Source organism: Pagrus pagrus, assembly GCF_965226575.1.
Source record: "Pagrus pagrus genome assembly, chromosome: 6".
NCBI lineage: Eukaryota > Metazoa > Chordata > Actinopteri > Spariformes > Sparidae > Pagrus > Pagrus pagrus.
The window spans coordinates 28,481,572-28,494,877 of NC_140190.1; the positions used below are offsets into that span (position 1 = coordinate 28,481,572).

The 13,306-nt window shown below is 40.5% G+C and overlaps 1 protein-coding gene across 1 annotated transcript; it reads right to left on the bottom strand.

The window, feature by feature from the left end:
• Positions 1-953: 953 nt before the first annotated feature.
• Positions 954-12,095, bottom strand: LOC311259150 (complement factor H-related protein 1-like). The gene is made up of 9 exons (XM_084356070.1): positions 11,890-12,095; positions 11,410-11,592; positions 10,110-10,215; positions 9,627-9,703; positions 5,099-5,290; positions 4,747-4,935; positions 3,022-3,207; positions 2,552-2,731; positions 954-1,279 (listed from the first exon to the last, which is right to left on the bottom strand). Exons 1-9 carry the CDS (start codon positions 11,957-11,959, stop codon positions 1,089-1,091), a joined length of 1,374 nt encoding a protein of 457 aa, XP_084212196.1. The 5' UTR covers positions 11,960-12,095; the 3' UTR covers positions 954-1,088.
• Between the last annotated feature and the right edge of the window lie 1,211 nt (positions 12,096-13,306).

A 13,306-nucleotide genomic window follows, 5' to 3' on the forward strand; every position in this document is an offset into this window, starting at 1 on the left:
TGTGTCAGCACCTTTTCACTGTTGCAGTCAGTCGGGGTAGAGTTAGTTTAAACTACTTCTTAGAGTTTGGTAGTTTATTCCAGTGGTTCCTAACTTAGGGGTTGTAGTAGTTCTACTGTAGTTCTAGTCAAAAGGATGTTGAGATTGCTTAGATTTCTTTTTTGTTTCTACTGCAGCCTGCAGGATGTACTGTATGATATTTCATCACGTAGGAAAAGTCGACAGTGATTAAAGCGTGTTTATTTTAATTTCTTTGACATGGTCGATGCTCAGCCACAATCAAGCTCCCAACAGAACCTGCTATTTCCACTTCTAGCCAAAACTGTCCTATTGCAGTTTTTACCACATCACGTTTATAGTGTCAGTTATAAATACAAAGTGTTGGTATAATTTCTTCAGCATGGTCTGTGTGTTGCAATGAGCTTGCTCTAAATTGGACAGGCTGTGTATAGCCTGATTTTAGCCCCATCCTTTGAAATCGAGCCAGTCAATGAATGTAAATAGAACTTCTAGTCTACAGCCTTGATTTAGACTGTCAGCAACCAGCTAGATTGCGGTTACAACATCGTGTCGCAAAACACAAATTTGTGTCATCATTTGAATGATTTGTCCATTTGTGGGTTGAATGAGAGACAATATGATTACTCCCAGCAAGCAAAACACATCATCTGGACGTCTCGGCTAGATGGAGCCCCAATTTAGTTGACTATCTGTAACCCACTTCTAGACAAAATGATCTTGAAATGTTTAGATTTTGTTTTTGTTACTGCAGCTTGCAGGATGTAAGATATTTCATCGCATAAGAACCGTCAACAGTGATTAACAGTGAGTCTGTTGAATCTGTCATTTCAACACGTGGAGTTCCTCTGGAAAGTAATAAGATGTGACACGTAGAATTTACCCTCATAACGTATGTTCATGCCTATGATGTTGTAGGTATTAAACAGACCAAATGAAAGTACACGTTTTATTGAGATGACCAAACAAAGCACTCAAGAACAGACAGTGAATCAGTACATAACTGGTCTAACTTTTTACTTTGGTGGATCATTTACATGTTTGCCCATCCACTAGTTGACTCTGAACATTTAGTGACAGGTAGGCAGGTCTATCACACCATCAATACAACGCTGACGCATGCTCACTGTGCCAGGTCTTCTTCCACTGACACATGTGAACGTGAGGTGATCATTATGGGGTGCATACAGCTTATTATCACCCGTAAATTTGAAGACAATATTATGTCTGCTCATGGCTTCAGTATCCACAGTGCAGGGTCCTGCAAGAAGTAACAGACAAATAAGACTTTGTTAATATCAGGGATGACTGTACAGTATACTGTATATATTTAATGATTGCTAATCTTGGCTATAACATACATTCAATTATTTTAAATACATATATTCAGTGTTTTAAAACTAAATGCATCTTCCTAAATGTAACAAGGAACATATTCTGTTACAATATTTTGCATATAAAACACAACTGACCAGAAAATTATTTATATATTAAAAAAAAGAACAGTTTTATTCGCCAAGGAGGTCATGTTTTGGCCTGTGTTTGTTTGTTTGTTTGTTGGTTTGTCAGCAGGATTACACAGAAACTACCAAGCAGATTTCCACAAAACTTGGATTGAGGACGGGTCTCTGCCCAGAATAGATCACATTAACTTTCGATGTGGATCCAGATTCCCGACAAACCTTGCCTTCACTATGCTATACAGGCTGCCCACCGAAATGAAGGCAGCATTACGGCAAAAAGGAAGGTAGAAGTGTTGTTTTCCCTGGTCACTATCCCCAGGTAACAGTGGAACAACTGGCATAAGTGTGGAAACTCTACACTGGAAAGATCAATAACCCTGCTGACAGAGGGGGCAAAGAAGGCAAAGAGGGAGAGTTATTGAAACCGAGGTAAAACAAGAGTGAACTAACGAGTATTCACTCGTTGTTCCCACGCTGATGTGTTTCCTCTCACCACCGGGACTTAAGATGGTTCAAAATCGGCTTTCCTTTAATCAATCAATAATAAAACTTGCCTACTAATTAAAACAGCCAAGAGTTTTACTCTGCCGTTTCACAGCACTGAGATCAGGGTTTGTAGGCCAAATTGGGATTCTTGCTTTAGGTTTTTGCTTTGGACAGTGGCCGGACTGCTAGCCGAAGCCATTTTGCTAACTCCCCTTAATTAAAGAAATGCTGTACATCAAATAAATGTCTCAGAGTTTGCATCATCACCATTAATCCTTATTAATATTGTAAATGCTACCTTTCTGAGTTTGAATTTCTTTGTACACCTTTAAGTAAAAAGTATGATACTTTCCTTTTAATATGTAGTTGAGTAGAAGTATAAAGTGGAATTAACAGAGAAGACCCACATAAGGGACAAGCACCTTATACTTATACTGAGCTTGGGTAAAAGTTATTTAATTAATTGAATCACTAAATCCTGTTAATATTAACCAAGCTGCAACATGCAGACACCGGTGGGACATGTTTTAAGTAAAATTCGCACTGAACGCAACATGAAACATGTAAAGGGATTTTTAACTTACTCAGGCATCTCATCTTTCCAACCCATTCGCCATTTCTGCAGGTTTGGTAAGGCTCTCCCTCCATTTGGTATAAATTCTGACAGACGTATTCAACCCTGTCATAATGACTGTAACGGCCTCGAAGACTTTCCCTGGTGTCTCCATCTGTGAGGGGGGGTGGATTATTACAATCCAAAGGACCTAAAAGAAAGTACAAGTTTAAACATTACTGTGGTGCAAATTTGAAGTTCTTTTACCTGGATAGACAAAAAAAAACAGAAGATCTTTCACTCTGAAAGGCAGTTACACAGTGTTTTCCCAGTCACATGTTGACATACCTGTGAACAACAAGAAAGAAAACTAAAATATTCTTTGGCAGGGATGCATCAAATCCTCTCTGCTCACTGTGGAAAACTTCCGCAAATTGGGTCATGGATCATTTCTTTTCTCCGTTGCACATTATAAGGATCAATGGGACAGAATTGATTTACCTCCACATGTTGGGAAGGGAGCACTCCACTGTCCATCTGCCAAACATTCAACCATCGCTTTCCCTCGAAGAAAGTGTCCATAATGTTGGCAAGCAAACCTTAACTGTTGTCCTCTCCTTAGTTGCTTGTTCGGTACATATGTGGTGATGCGTACGCCGTCTGGTACACCTGTGACTTGGCATTTTTCTGTTTTGAAAAAGAGAATCTGTTCTGTAAAGACGTTTATAGAGTATAAACAGTAGCATTTGAGACTTAAGATCAGACATTTTGTATTTCTTCAATCCAAATGTGATTTGAATCTACATGTATGCCTAAAGATATAAAACTGTACCTCTGTATGCAAATATACGTAAAAAATACATAGAAAATAAGAATAAATAAGAAAAAATAAAAAAATATCTTATTCTCCTTTTTCTTTTTAAAAAGAAACAATAGTCAATTTTCCATATTAGCAATCAATCACTCTTCTATTTCAATGTAAAAGAGGTCGGTGGTGAACACATATAAGAAACATCGCCCGACTCTGCGGTAGCTTATTGTTGACTTGACGGCCCACAGCTTTACCGTTTGGTCCACTGTCATGGCTCTTATAGGGTCTTTTTTGTCATCAGCCAGCAGCTGTTAACAATAAAAGCTCTAAAGACCGACTGGTACCTGCCCAGCACCAAATAACATACACCATTAACAACTAGCAAGTGAACATACCGTTCAAATGAACAAACCAAGCCAAATAATTTTGTTGTGAAGTGGGGGAGACCAAAACAGAGTTAAAAACACACCTCTAAATGAATGCTCATGTTGCTTGACATCTGCAGTATGCATACATAGACAAGACATTACTCAGAAGTCCACCATATCAACTTTAAATGTAAATGTCAGTGTTGTACCACAGCTTGTTTCTTGCCTTCCTCAAGAGCCTTTGAACAATCAATACAAAAACAAAATCAATAGTTTGATATTTGCTAGCTCAAAGGAAGAGTTCTCCCAAAAATAAAATTCAGTTTTTATCTACTCAGCCTCATGATCAAGTCAAGTCCACAAAACATTTTTGGAGCTTCACAGCAAAAAACAGTCTCGCAGCGTTCTCCAAACCAACTGAAGTAGCTTGGGACTTGTTTTAAAATGTAAAAAACAACTGTAAAAAAAAACAAATCATAAAATGGCTCCATGCAGTTGCTCAGCATAATCCAAGTCCCAAGGAGCCCTTAGATCACAAAGTCATTTGAAAAGATGTTATTGACACCCTGGACGTGCGGTCAAGCTCTGCTTTAAAAAGGGTATAATTTACGTCTTTTCAAATCAATTTGGAATCTCAGGGATTCCTGAGACTTGGACGAGCTGGAACGGTTATATTAGTTTACTAAATTTCATGCAGGCGCAGAATGTACGAGCTTGTTGGCTGCCAGCTGTAGTCTTTTGTAGCCTTTTAGCTAAGATAAAGGAGACATGAAGTGAAGCAACACAGTCGGCCTTTGTTGCAGCAAGTTTTGTGTGTAGGAGCCCTTTTCTCTAAAGACCGTAAATATTTGGATTTTGGTCCTCATTTAATTACCATACATTTTTGATATTCTCCATAAGTGGTACTGTAAATCTCTATACTCTGTATTCCCTGTGCTGCTAATTAATATTCAAGTTTGCCTAAAAACATGGGTGACTCACATATGCAAATAAAAGGTGGGTAAAATACACAAAAATGGGATTAACTGCCAATGAAAGTGAACATACCAGCACAAGTTGGAAAAGGTGCACTCCACTCCCCAGACTGTAGGCATTCAGTCGCTTCAGATCCATCCAGTGTGTACGGACTGTTGCACTGAAACCGTATTGTATGTCCACTCCTCACTGTTTTATTTGCTGATGACAGTCCAACTACACTAAGATGACTGTGCATCCCTTGAAATTGACAAGTGATGTCTGGAACAAATGAAACAGATATTATCAGATGAAAAAACTGTGACATTCAGGCAACTTGGGTTTATGTCTCACAGGGGGCCATCATTGTAATGTATGTATGCTATGCTTAGTTTTATCACATCAATATTGTGTGTAGAAATATTTTTGATCTTAAAGTGTTTACCTTCACAGGAGGGGAATGGCCTATCCCACTTTCCATCTTTACCACATATCAGCATTGAACTGCCGTTCAGATATGTCCCTGGATCGTCGCAGCTGAAGGTGAGGAAGCGATCAGGAAGTATGGGTCCTTCATTATCTGGTAAACCATTTATTTGTATCCGTTCAACTGCGGGCGGAAGTTCACAGCTCAAAGCTGAGTGAACACAACAGTCAGGTTAATGAAGAAAAAAAAGGCAAGAAGTCATTGTATAGATCATTATTTTATCAGCCAAAATCCCACAGTGGGGTTTCAACAGTGGGCAGATCCTCCTGATCGAGGTCTACAGTGGGAGGGGCTGATTGTCCACATTCATTTTTAATAATATCCTTATTGTTACTTAACTGATTATGTGAAATGTAAAACCCTAACGATGGTTACTTTTTTATTATCTTTTACTTCAGCCTCTTTCAAACTCAGCGCTGCCTGAACAATGCTTGAGCGCTGCTTGATCAGAGATAGATGGAAAAGTATGTAAGCCAGCAGACTTAACTTCAACTCACGCCATAGCAGCGTGCCTGACAAAAGCTGAAAATTAGTGTTTCCACCTGGGTGTTCATCACAACCGAGCCAAAGCTAATAATACCCATGACCAATGGCGGAGGGGAGGGGTGGCAGGGGTGGCAGGGGGTGGCCGTGGTCACCTCACGCTGAATCCTGGCCACCCTATTGGCCACCCTGGCCTGACCCCAACCACCCATGCAACCACTGCATCACAGCTGTCACTACTTTCCGGCGTGCGGAACCTTTCCTGCACTGCGTCGGCACTACTGGACACTTTAGATACGCGCACATCCTGTGTTTTGGACATAGGCTGTATTCGAAACTGCATACTATACTGCTAGTATGTACTGATTTGGCCAAAATGTAGTATGCAGTATGCAAACAAAAGCAAAATCTGCAGTATGCGAAAAGTTCCCGGATGTCGCACTGATTTGGAAAATATTTTTTGTATGCATCCGACCAGTCTTCTCTGCCTACTGTTTCCCACAATGCAATGCGCGGGAGCCTGGATCATGACGTCCTCGTCACGTACTCCGGAGCAGTACAGCGTTTATATTTGTTCACACAACATAAGTACAGTGCATAGGCTACTTGACTATTGTGACGAAAGCTATACTGTAGGTACAATAGAAATCCAGGCTGTTGTACACATGAAATGAAAAAAAGCACTCTGTTAATTAAAACTTTTTTTTTATTAATATTTGGTGATTTCGGTACATACAGAGCTCCCGAGACAGCGCTGTACTGTATACTGTCCACTACAAACATGAAGCTTCCCTGTAGCGGTTCATCTTCAAAGAGCAGCGGTTAAGATAACTGGCCTGCTGTCTCCCCCGGGACGACGACGCATGTTGGCCGGCGGAATGACTCTGGAGACGGGGCTGCTGACTCTGAGAGGAGCCGCTCCTTCTGGAGCTTCACTTCATCACAACATCGAGGCAAATTACTAAACAGCTGTCATTTAAGTAAACTAACGGCACATTGGGGATCTAAACGGTTACTTTCTCGCATGAAAACATATTAAAACTTAATAAAGTGACATAATAACAGCGCTACAGCGGAAAATAAAACAGCTTTGCGCCTATTTTACAACTACCACTGCCGGTCGCCACGAAATGCATTCTGGGAAAGTTGCATACTGCATACTGCGGTGTGAACGGCGTCGGTCTGCTGAAGTAGCATGCTGAATCCCACATTCAGTACGCAGTATACCATATAACGCAGTATGTAGTAGGCAGTACGGTAGTATGCGGTTTCGAAAACAGCCATAGTTATAAAATAGTGCAACCATAGTTAAGCTGAGAAAGTGCCATTGTTTCTGGGACTGCATGGTTCATTTTTGTCTGACATAAACATAGACATAACCGCGGTCCCTCCGCCTTCCGGCTAGACGCAAGGGGGTAAAACGTTGACACTGAACCCCCCTCTCTCCCCAGAGGAGAGTGCTACCCACGGGCGCACGGTGCAGTGGCCAGGGTGAGACTGGCTGCGCTGGGAGTTTACAGTCTCCGAAAGAGCGGTGCGTCAGACATCGGCTACCCGCCTCCGCAGCTCCGCCGGTGTTTCCGCGGCACATCACCCTCCGACCCTCGAGTGAGGTTGCGGGCGAGGCGCATCCAGCTGCTGGAGGCGGGGACCGAGAGGCATCTGGCGAGGGACAGCGGGTGGTCGGAGCCGCTGCTTGCCTGAATTGATTCAGGGGATTTTCTGAATTGATATTGAATTGGGAAAAAATATATTGCAATGCATTGATGAATCGATATTTTTACCCACGTCTACTATTGGATATGTGCAGGTGATTGTAACATAACTTCCAATGTATGCTGTCTGATTGACTGGTGCGTCTCTACCTGCCAGAGAGTTCTGTGACTGAGCATGAACAGCAGGCTGAACTTTTGACTGAGGGATACTGTAGGGGTTCTTTTTCAGTGCAAGCTGAAATAGCCTGGTCAGAGGGTTTTGATACAGAGTTCAAATGTTTCCCTATGTAATTTTAAGTGGAGGACCAATAATTATTAGTTTTATTCTAACAGCATTCCAGACCATCAACAAAATGCAACAACATATACAACTGTTTTTCTGCATTTGTACAGTAGCTCTTAAGCCTTGTATGCCTATGACTGCAATCAAATCTCAATTTGTTCCTTGTTAGATCCTTATGTTGGCCCATTTTGCTGGCCATCATTCATATGTGTGTGTATATAGCTTGATCAGGCTATTATAAAAACAACTGTTTTTCAAATTATGTCTCTGTAATCCTGATACACCGAGAGAATGAGCTCATAAGTCATCGCTACAAGCTGAGCTGAACATCTCCCAAGTCCTCTCAGCACAGTACGCAGTACAGTTGTCTGTATATTGTGCTACATTTGTATAGTGTAAGCATCAAGAAAAAAAGTTAGATACACTGAATATTATTTACCTGCGTTCCAAATATTGTGGAGGTGTGTGGTTTAGGTGCTCTAAATACCCCTATATTTTCTAGTGAGACATTGCCACCCCAAATTGATCACGTAACCATCCTGGCCACCCCACAGAAAATTTCGCCACTGCCCATGGCTGTTGCAGAGTCATTTGACGCAGGAGTAAATGCAGGATATATGCACTGACATTCACAACAAAAGCCAGATGTTAGCGGGACACATCCTCAAACCTTAAAGGAATAGTTCACTCTAAAACAAAATTCAGTCATTATCGACTCACCCACATGCTGGTGATAAGTCCGGTGTAGTTTCTTATTCCTCAAAGTGCAGCTGGAGACTGACGGGGGTACTCTCCGGCAACGATAATCCATACAACGAGCTTAAGTGGCGCCCGGGAGAAAATGTCCATAAAACTACACAAAAACTTTGTAATATTCCTCCATACTGCTCGTCCGCTGCAATGTAAGTGTCCTGAAGTGGCGGCATCCAGAGTTTACTCAAAACAACGTCATTTAGTACATTTTTCTAGCCTAAACAGTCACTATGCTATGTTTACACGGAGGCACGCTCCGCGTTCACGCAAGTCTCCCTCGCAGCGTTTGCACTACGGAAGCCGCGCCGGACAAGATGAACGAGACTCGCGATAGATAGACACCGGTATTTACATGCTGCTGTGAGTTTCAAAGTTTCAAATCACCAGTGCAGCACATCCCCCTTGTGTTTGTGTGTCACTTGGTGGCTCACAGCAGCATGTAAATACCGGTGTGTATCTACTGCGAGTCTCGCTCATCTTGTCCGGCGCGGCTTCTGTAGTGCAATCGGCTGCGAGGGAGACTCGCGTGAACGCGGAGCGTGCCTCCGTGTAAACATAGCATAGTGACTGTTTAGGCTAGAAAAATGTACTAAATGACGTTGTTTTGAGTAAACTCTGGATGCCGCCACTTCAGGACACTTGGATTGCAGCGGACGAGCAGTATGGAGGAATATTACAAAGTTTTTGTGTAGTTTTATGGACATTTTCTCCCGCGCGCCACTTAAGCTCGTTGTATGGATTATCGTTGCCGGAGAGTACCCCCGCCGGTCTCCAGCTGCACTTTGAGGAATAAGAAACTACACCGGACTTATCACCAGCATGTGGGTGAGTCTATAATGACTGAATTTTGTTTTAGAGTGAACTATTCCTTTAATGCCGATTACCAGTGGCTCCCAAAACGACACATAATCGTTTCCAAAAAAGCCCTGCTCCACAGATGCACCACGTACACCACTGGGGTATGAAAAGGTGGACGGACCAGACAAAATTTTCTGCACTTCTTGTTAGAGGGCAGGTCAGACAAAGTACAGTGGACCACAGTTTTGTGTTTTTTTGTGTTTTATTGCTCACTTATCTATGTTGCTTCGTCAAAATAAGTCAACATTTTGGTTTCACACTGGACACGATCAGCAGTCTCACGGGTCAAAGCCCTCGAATTGTATGTTGTTGTACTGTACGTAAAAAAATACTGTCCAGTGCGACTTTGAAGTTGACAGTAAAGCAGCAAGTCCTGCCAATTAAAAAGACTTACCTTCACAAATTGGCACGTGACTGGACCATTTGTTCAGCATACAAGTCCTTGTGTCAACCCTGCTCACCATTTGATACCTGCAATGAACAGTACAGATAAAGCTTACCATTCTGAGATGAAAACACCATCAATCAGAGAAACTGGACAGAAAAAAACAATATGCCAGGTTGATATCGCTTTTTGTGTTTTCACTCATACACCATTCAAAAACAATTGCACCATGTTAATGACAACTCACCATATTTGGTATTTAAGCTGTGTATATATACACATAATACATGGTTTATAACACAATATAAAAAATATTTGTTGTGTTTTTAATGTATTTGGCTTTAAGTATGTAATTTGTACACCAGGCAATGACTGTTTTACAATATAATACTTATTGTTCTAATCAGATAAGATATGTCTTCATAAAACTGACATACATTAATACTATGACTATTAATTTTAGTTTCTGTAAATCACTCCAGATCCACGTACCCTTCATTACAAAAATATCTGATAATTGATCCAAAAACAAATTCTCCTCCATGGATAAGTTGATAATAACCATTGGGAGTGTCATCAGGAAGTTCACATGGTCTCACTGAAAAGAAAAAAAAAAAGATTATTCATCAACCAAAGAGCTTCTAAATAACGTGACCTTTTTTTCAAATCCGATTTTGAACTCTGGGCTTTATACTGTGTTGGAGTAGAAAACTGTTGGGTGGGATTTTGTGTTATTGGTTTGTTGCTTTGAAGAGGCAGATTGATTTGTAGTTAGTAAAAATTGTTGTCAGCAACATAAGTGAACATTTGTTCAGCTGTCTCTCAATACCATAATCTGATTGATTACCTCCAGGATTTTTTTTCTCACTTTCACAAACATTGTCATCATTAGCATTGAGATTTATTCACTTTAAACCTTGCTTTATAGTGAACTAATCTCTCAGAATTCTCAGAAAAATGGAGGTCTAATTATGACACAAGGGAAGTGTGTCTGCCATTGCGCAACCAAAATGGGGAGAGACATTGTTTTCCCCGGTCACTATCCCCAGGTATGTTGATGAAGGTTCCCAGTCATCCAGGACATGGTAATTATAAGTGCTGTATCGTAGGCAACTGGACGTCCAGTTGCCTACGATACAGCACTGAGGCAAAGAAGGTGAAGAGGGAGAGCGATAGTAACCAAGGTTCATATATTTCTCCCTTTACAACTTCTTTGTACTAGATCGGTAAGTAACAAAAGGTGCCTACTTATTAGTGCATCCGAGTGTTTTACTGTGCCTTCTGCAGTCAAATTGGGATTCTTATGGTAGTTTTTTGCTTTTGACAGTAGCCAGGCTGCTAGCGGTAGGCATGCTGCTAACGCTGTCGATGGCAGCAACAGTAATACCACGGGGAAACCCTAAGAGGGAGAAAGTTGAGAAGTTGTCTATTTTTACTTTAATTTCTCAGAGAGTAATACATGGAGCATTAGGTGGCTATATATGAATCCAGTTTGATGCAGATCCAAATAAAAATCCAGATCTAGCTGGTTGAAATATGTTTTATTTGATATTGGATTAGGCTTGATTGAATTAAATAGGACTGTTAGACCTTGGTGGAGGTATGCACTCTACTAAAACAAATTCTCATCCACTCAGTTTTTCTCCTAAGTCAAAAATGATAACAGATATTTAGAAAATATAATCAAATGCAGCTTTCACATTCACATTTGAGACCCTTACCCCATCCTGATTACTGCAATCACCCAAGTTGCAACAAAATAAAGAGTAGAAAAGAAAGACTTGTAACTCACAGTAGCATTGTCCCTTGTGGATGGCCAACCAGCCTCCACTTGTACATACGTATCTGATGGTTGGACCTGATATGTAACCCATTTCACAAGTGAAATGTATCACATGTCCTTCTTGGTACTCAGCTCTTTCGGTCTCTTCTGACAAGTAGGCGTGAGGAACATCTGGGAGCTCTGAACAAGTTACTAACAAACAGCAACATGGGGAAAAAGAGGAAAATGGTCAAGTCTTCTCAACAGTTGTGTGCCACGGATGCCAGTTTGCAAAGCTGTATCAAAAACATGTGAATCACAAGATCTTTCTGTATGTGAAAAAAATAATTTAGAGAGATTGTAATGTTTAATTCATGCTCTAATCCTATGTAATAAGCCAATACAACGATCAAAACACATTGACATGGATACATTTGAATGTCTCTGCTCCCTTTAACTTAACAAACGTGCTCTTTCAGAAAGCGAGAATTAAAAAAGAGGATGTCTTACCATTCTGTGATACAGAAACTTGTACGTTGCCCCACAGTTGGAGAAAGATAAGGATTAAAGACGACCGCATTTTGACAAGCGGCTGTGCAGTGACACACTGAGGCTTACTCCTTTAACGAACTCTCTTTTCTCTGCAATTCCTGTATGTTTGTCCCCAGCTGCAGTCCACAGGGAGCACTATGGGTCACAACATGAACTGCCCAGTGGGATTGCACAAGGTTGCATGAACACAAAATGACACATGGGAACAAACAACATGCACTGTCAACATATTACTGGAAACTTCAGAAAAGTTCAGGTACACTATCTTTCTGGAAGAATTGATCAATTTATAGACTCTTAATAACACATTTCTTTGGTCTACTTTTAAGTTGATTCATATGATGCAGCAAAGGGAATCTGCCTTTCAACCAGAATATAACATAAACACTTTCAACCTGCATTCACTGAGAAAATATTCTTCTACTGACTTAATTTAATTTCTGACAGATGTAAGAACACATTAATGATAAATCACATCAAATGTGACCTGCTGGGATGATCCAATCCAATCCAATCCACTTTATTTGTATAGCACATTTTAAAAACAACAAGGTTAGTGCTGCACAACAAATACAAAACAGTAAAATCGGTAAGATCGGTTGAGGTTTTATACTAAAAACATACTAAAATGTCCCAAATAATATATCTATTACACAGCAGTGTTAAATATGACATACATTGTTTAGCTTACAGGCAGCACATACAGACTAGTTTATAACCTGCATAAAAACACATAATTTAAACCTGAGAGTCTGATATGTTTGTGAGTCTCTGCAGATGGTTAAACAGTGTCTGTCCAGGATTGATTGCCACATTCAATGTGGCATGTGTAGAGTTGATAATACAAGTACAAAGTCCATTGTGAAAATCATGCTGTTGAATCAGTAAATAAGACAAGAAGATAAAATGGTACTGAGAGAACAAAACTGTTTATTTGCACTATAATGATTCATGCCTATCCAATGAGCAAAACCGCTGAGGAAATATCCAAATTGGATTCCTACAAAACATGTGCAACTGTTAGTCATGTCCTCAATATGAAGACATCGTATGGAACTACATTCACCCCGAAGTTGCGACATGGCGAACATCCAGTCTTAAATAGCCGCTCTTGACGTGATTTGAAGTCCCTCTCCTGGCATTCATTAAACCCCTGAAAACGCATCTCTGTTCTTCACAATAACATATTTGAAAGTTTTTTCCTTTAAAAATATCCGTAAGTGGCTTTAAAATGGCTTGGATGCAACTCTATGACTTTGCCTTATTAAGTATGCAAGGTTGTATTGATATGCAAATTGAGATGTTTCGTTTCCACAGCAGCTTGAATGTACCTGCATTTTTAGAAAGTAGGGAAACTCAGAATGCAAAATATAGA

Bases quoted from the DNA above. Each gene is read 5' to 3' on its own strand.
- LOC311259150 (XM_084356070.1), bottom strand. From the start codon at position 11,959: ATGCGGTCGTCTTTAATCCTTATCTTTCTCCAACTGTGGGGCAACGTA. The intron at 11,593-11,889 runs GTAAGACATCCT...GCTGTTTGTTAG, and splicing joins AGTTTCTGTATCACAGAATG to TAACTTGTTCAGAGCTCCCA. The intron at 4,936-5,098 runs GTAAACACTTTA...CATTTGTTCCAG, and splicing joins GCCATTCCCCTCCTGTGAAG to ACATCACTTGTCAATTTCAA.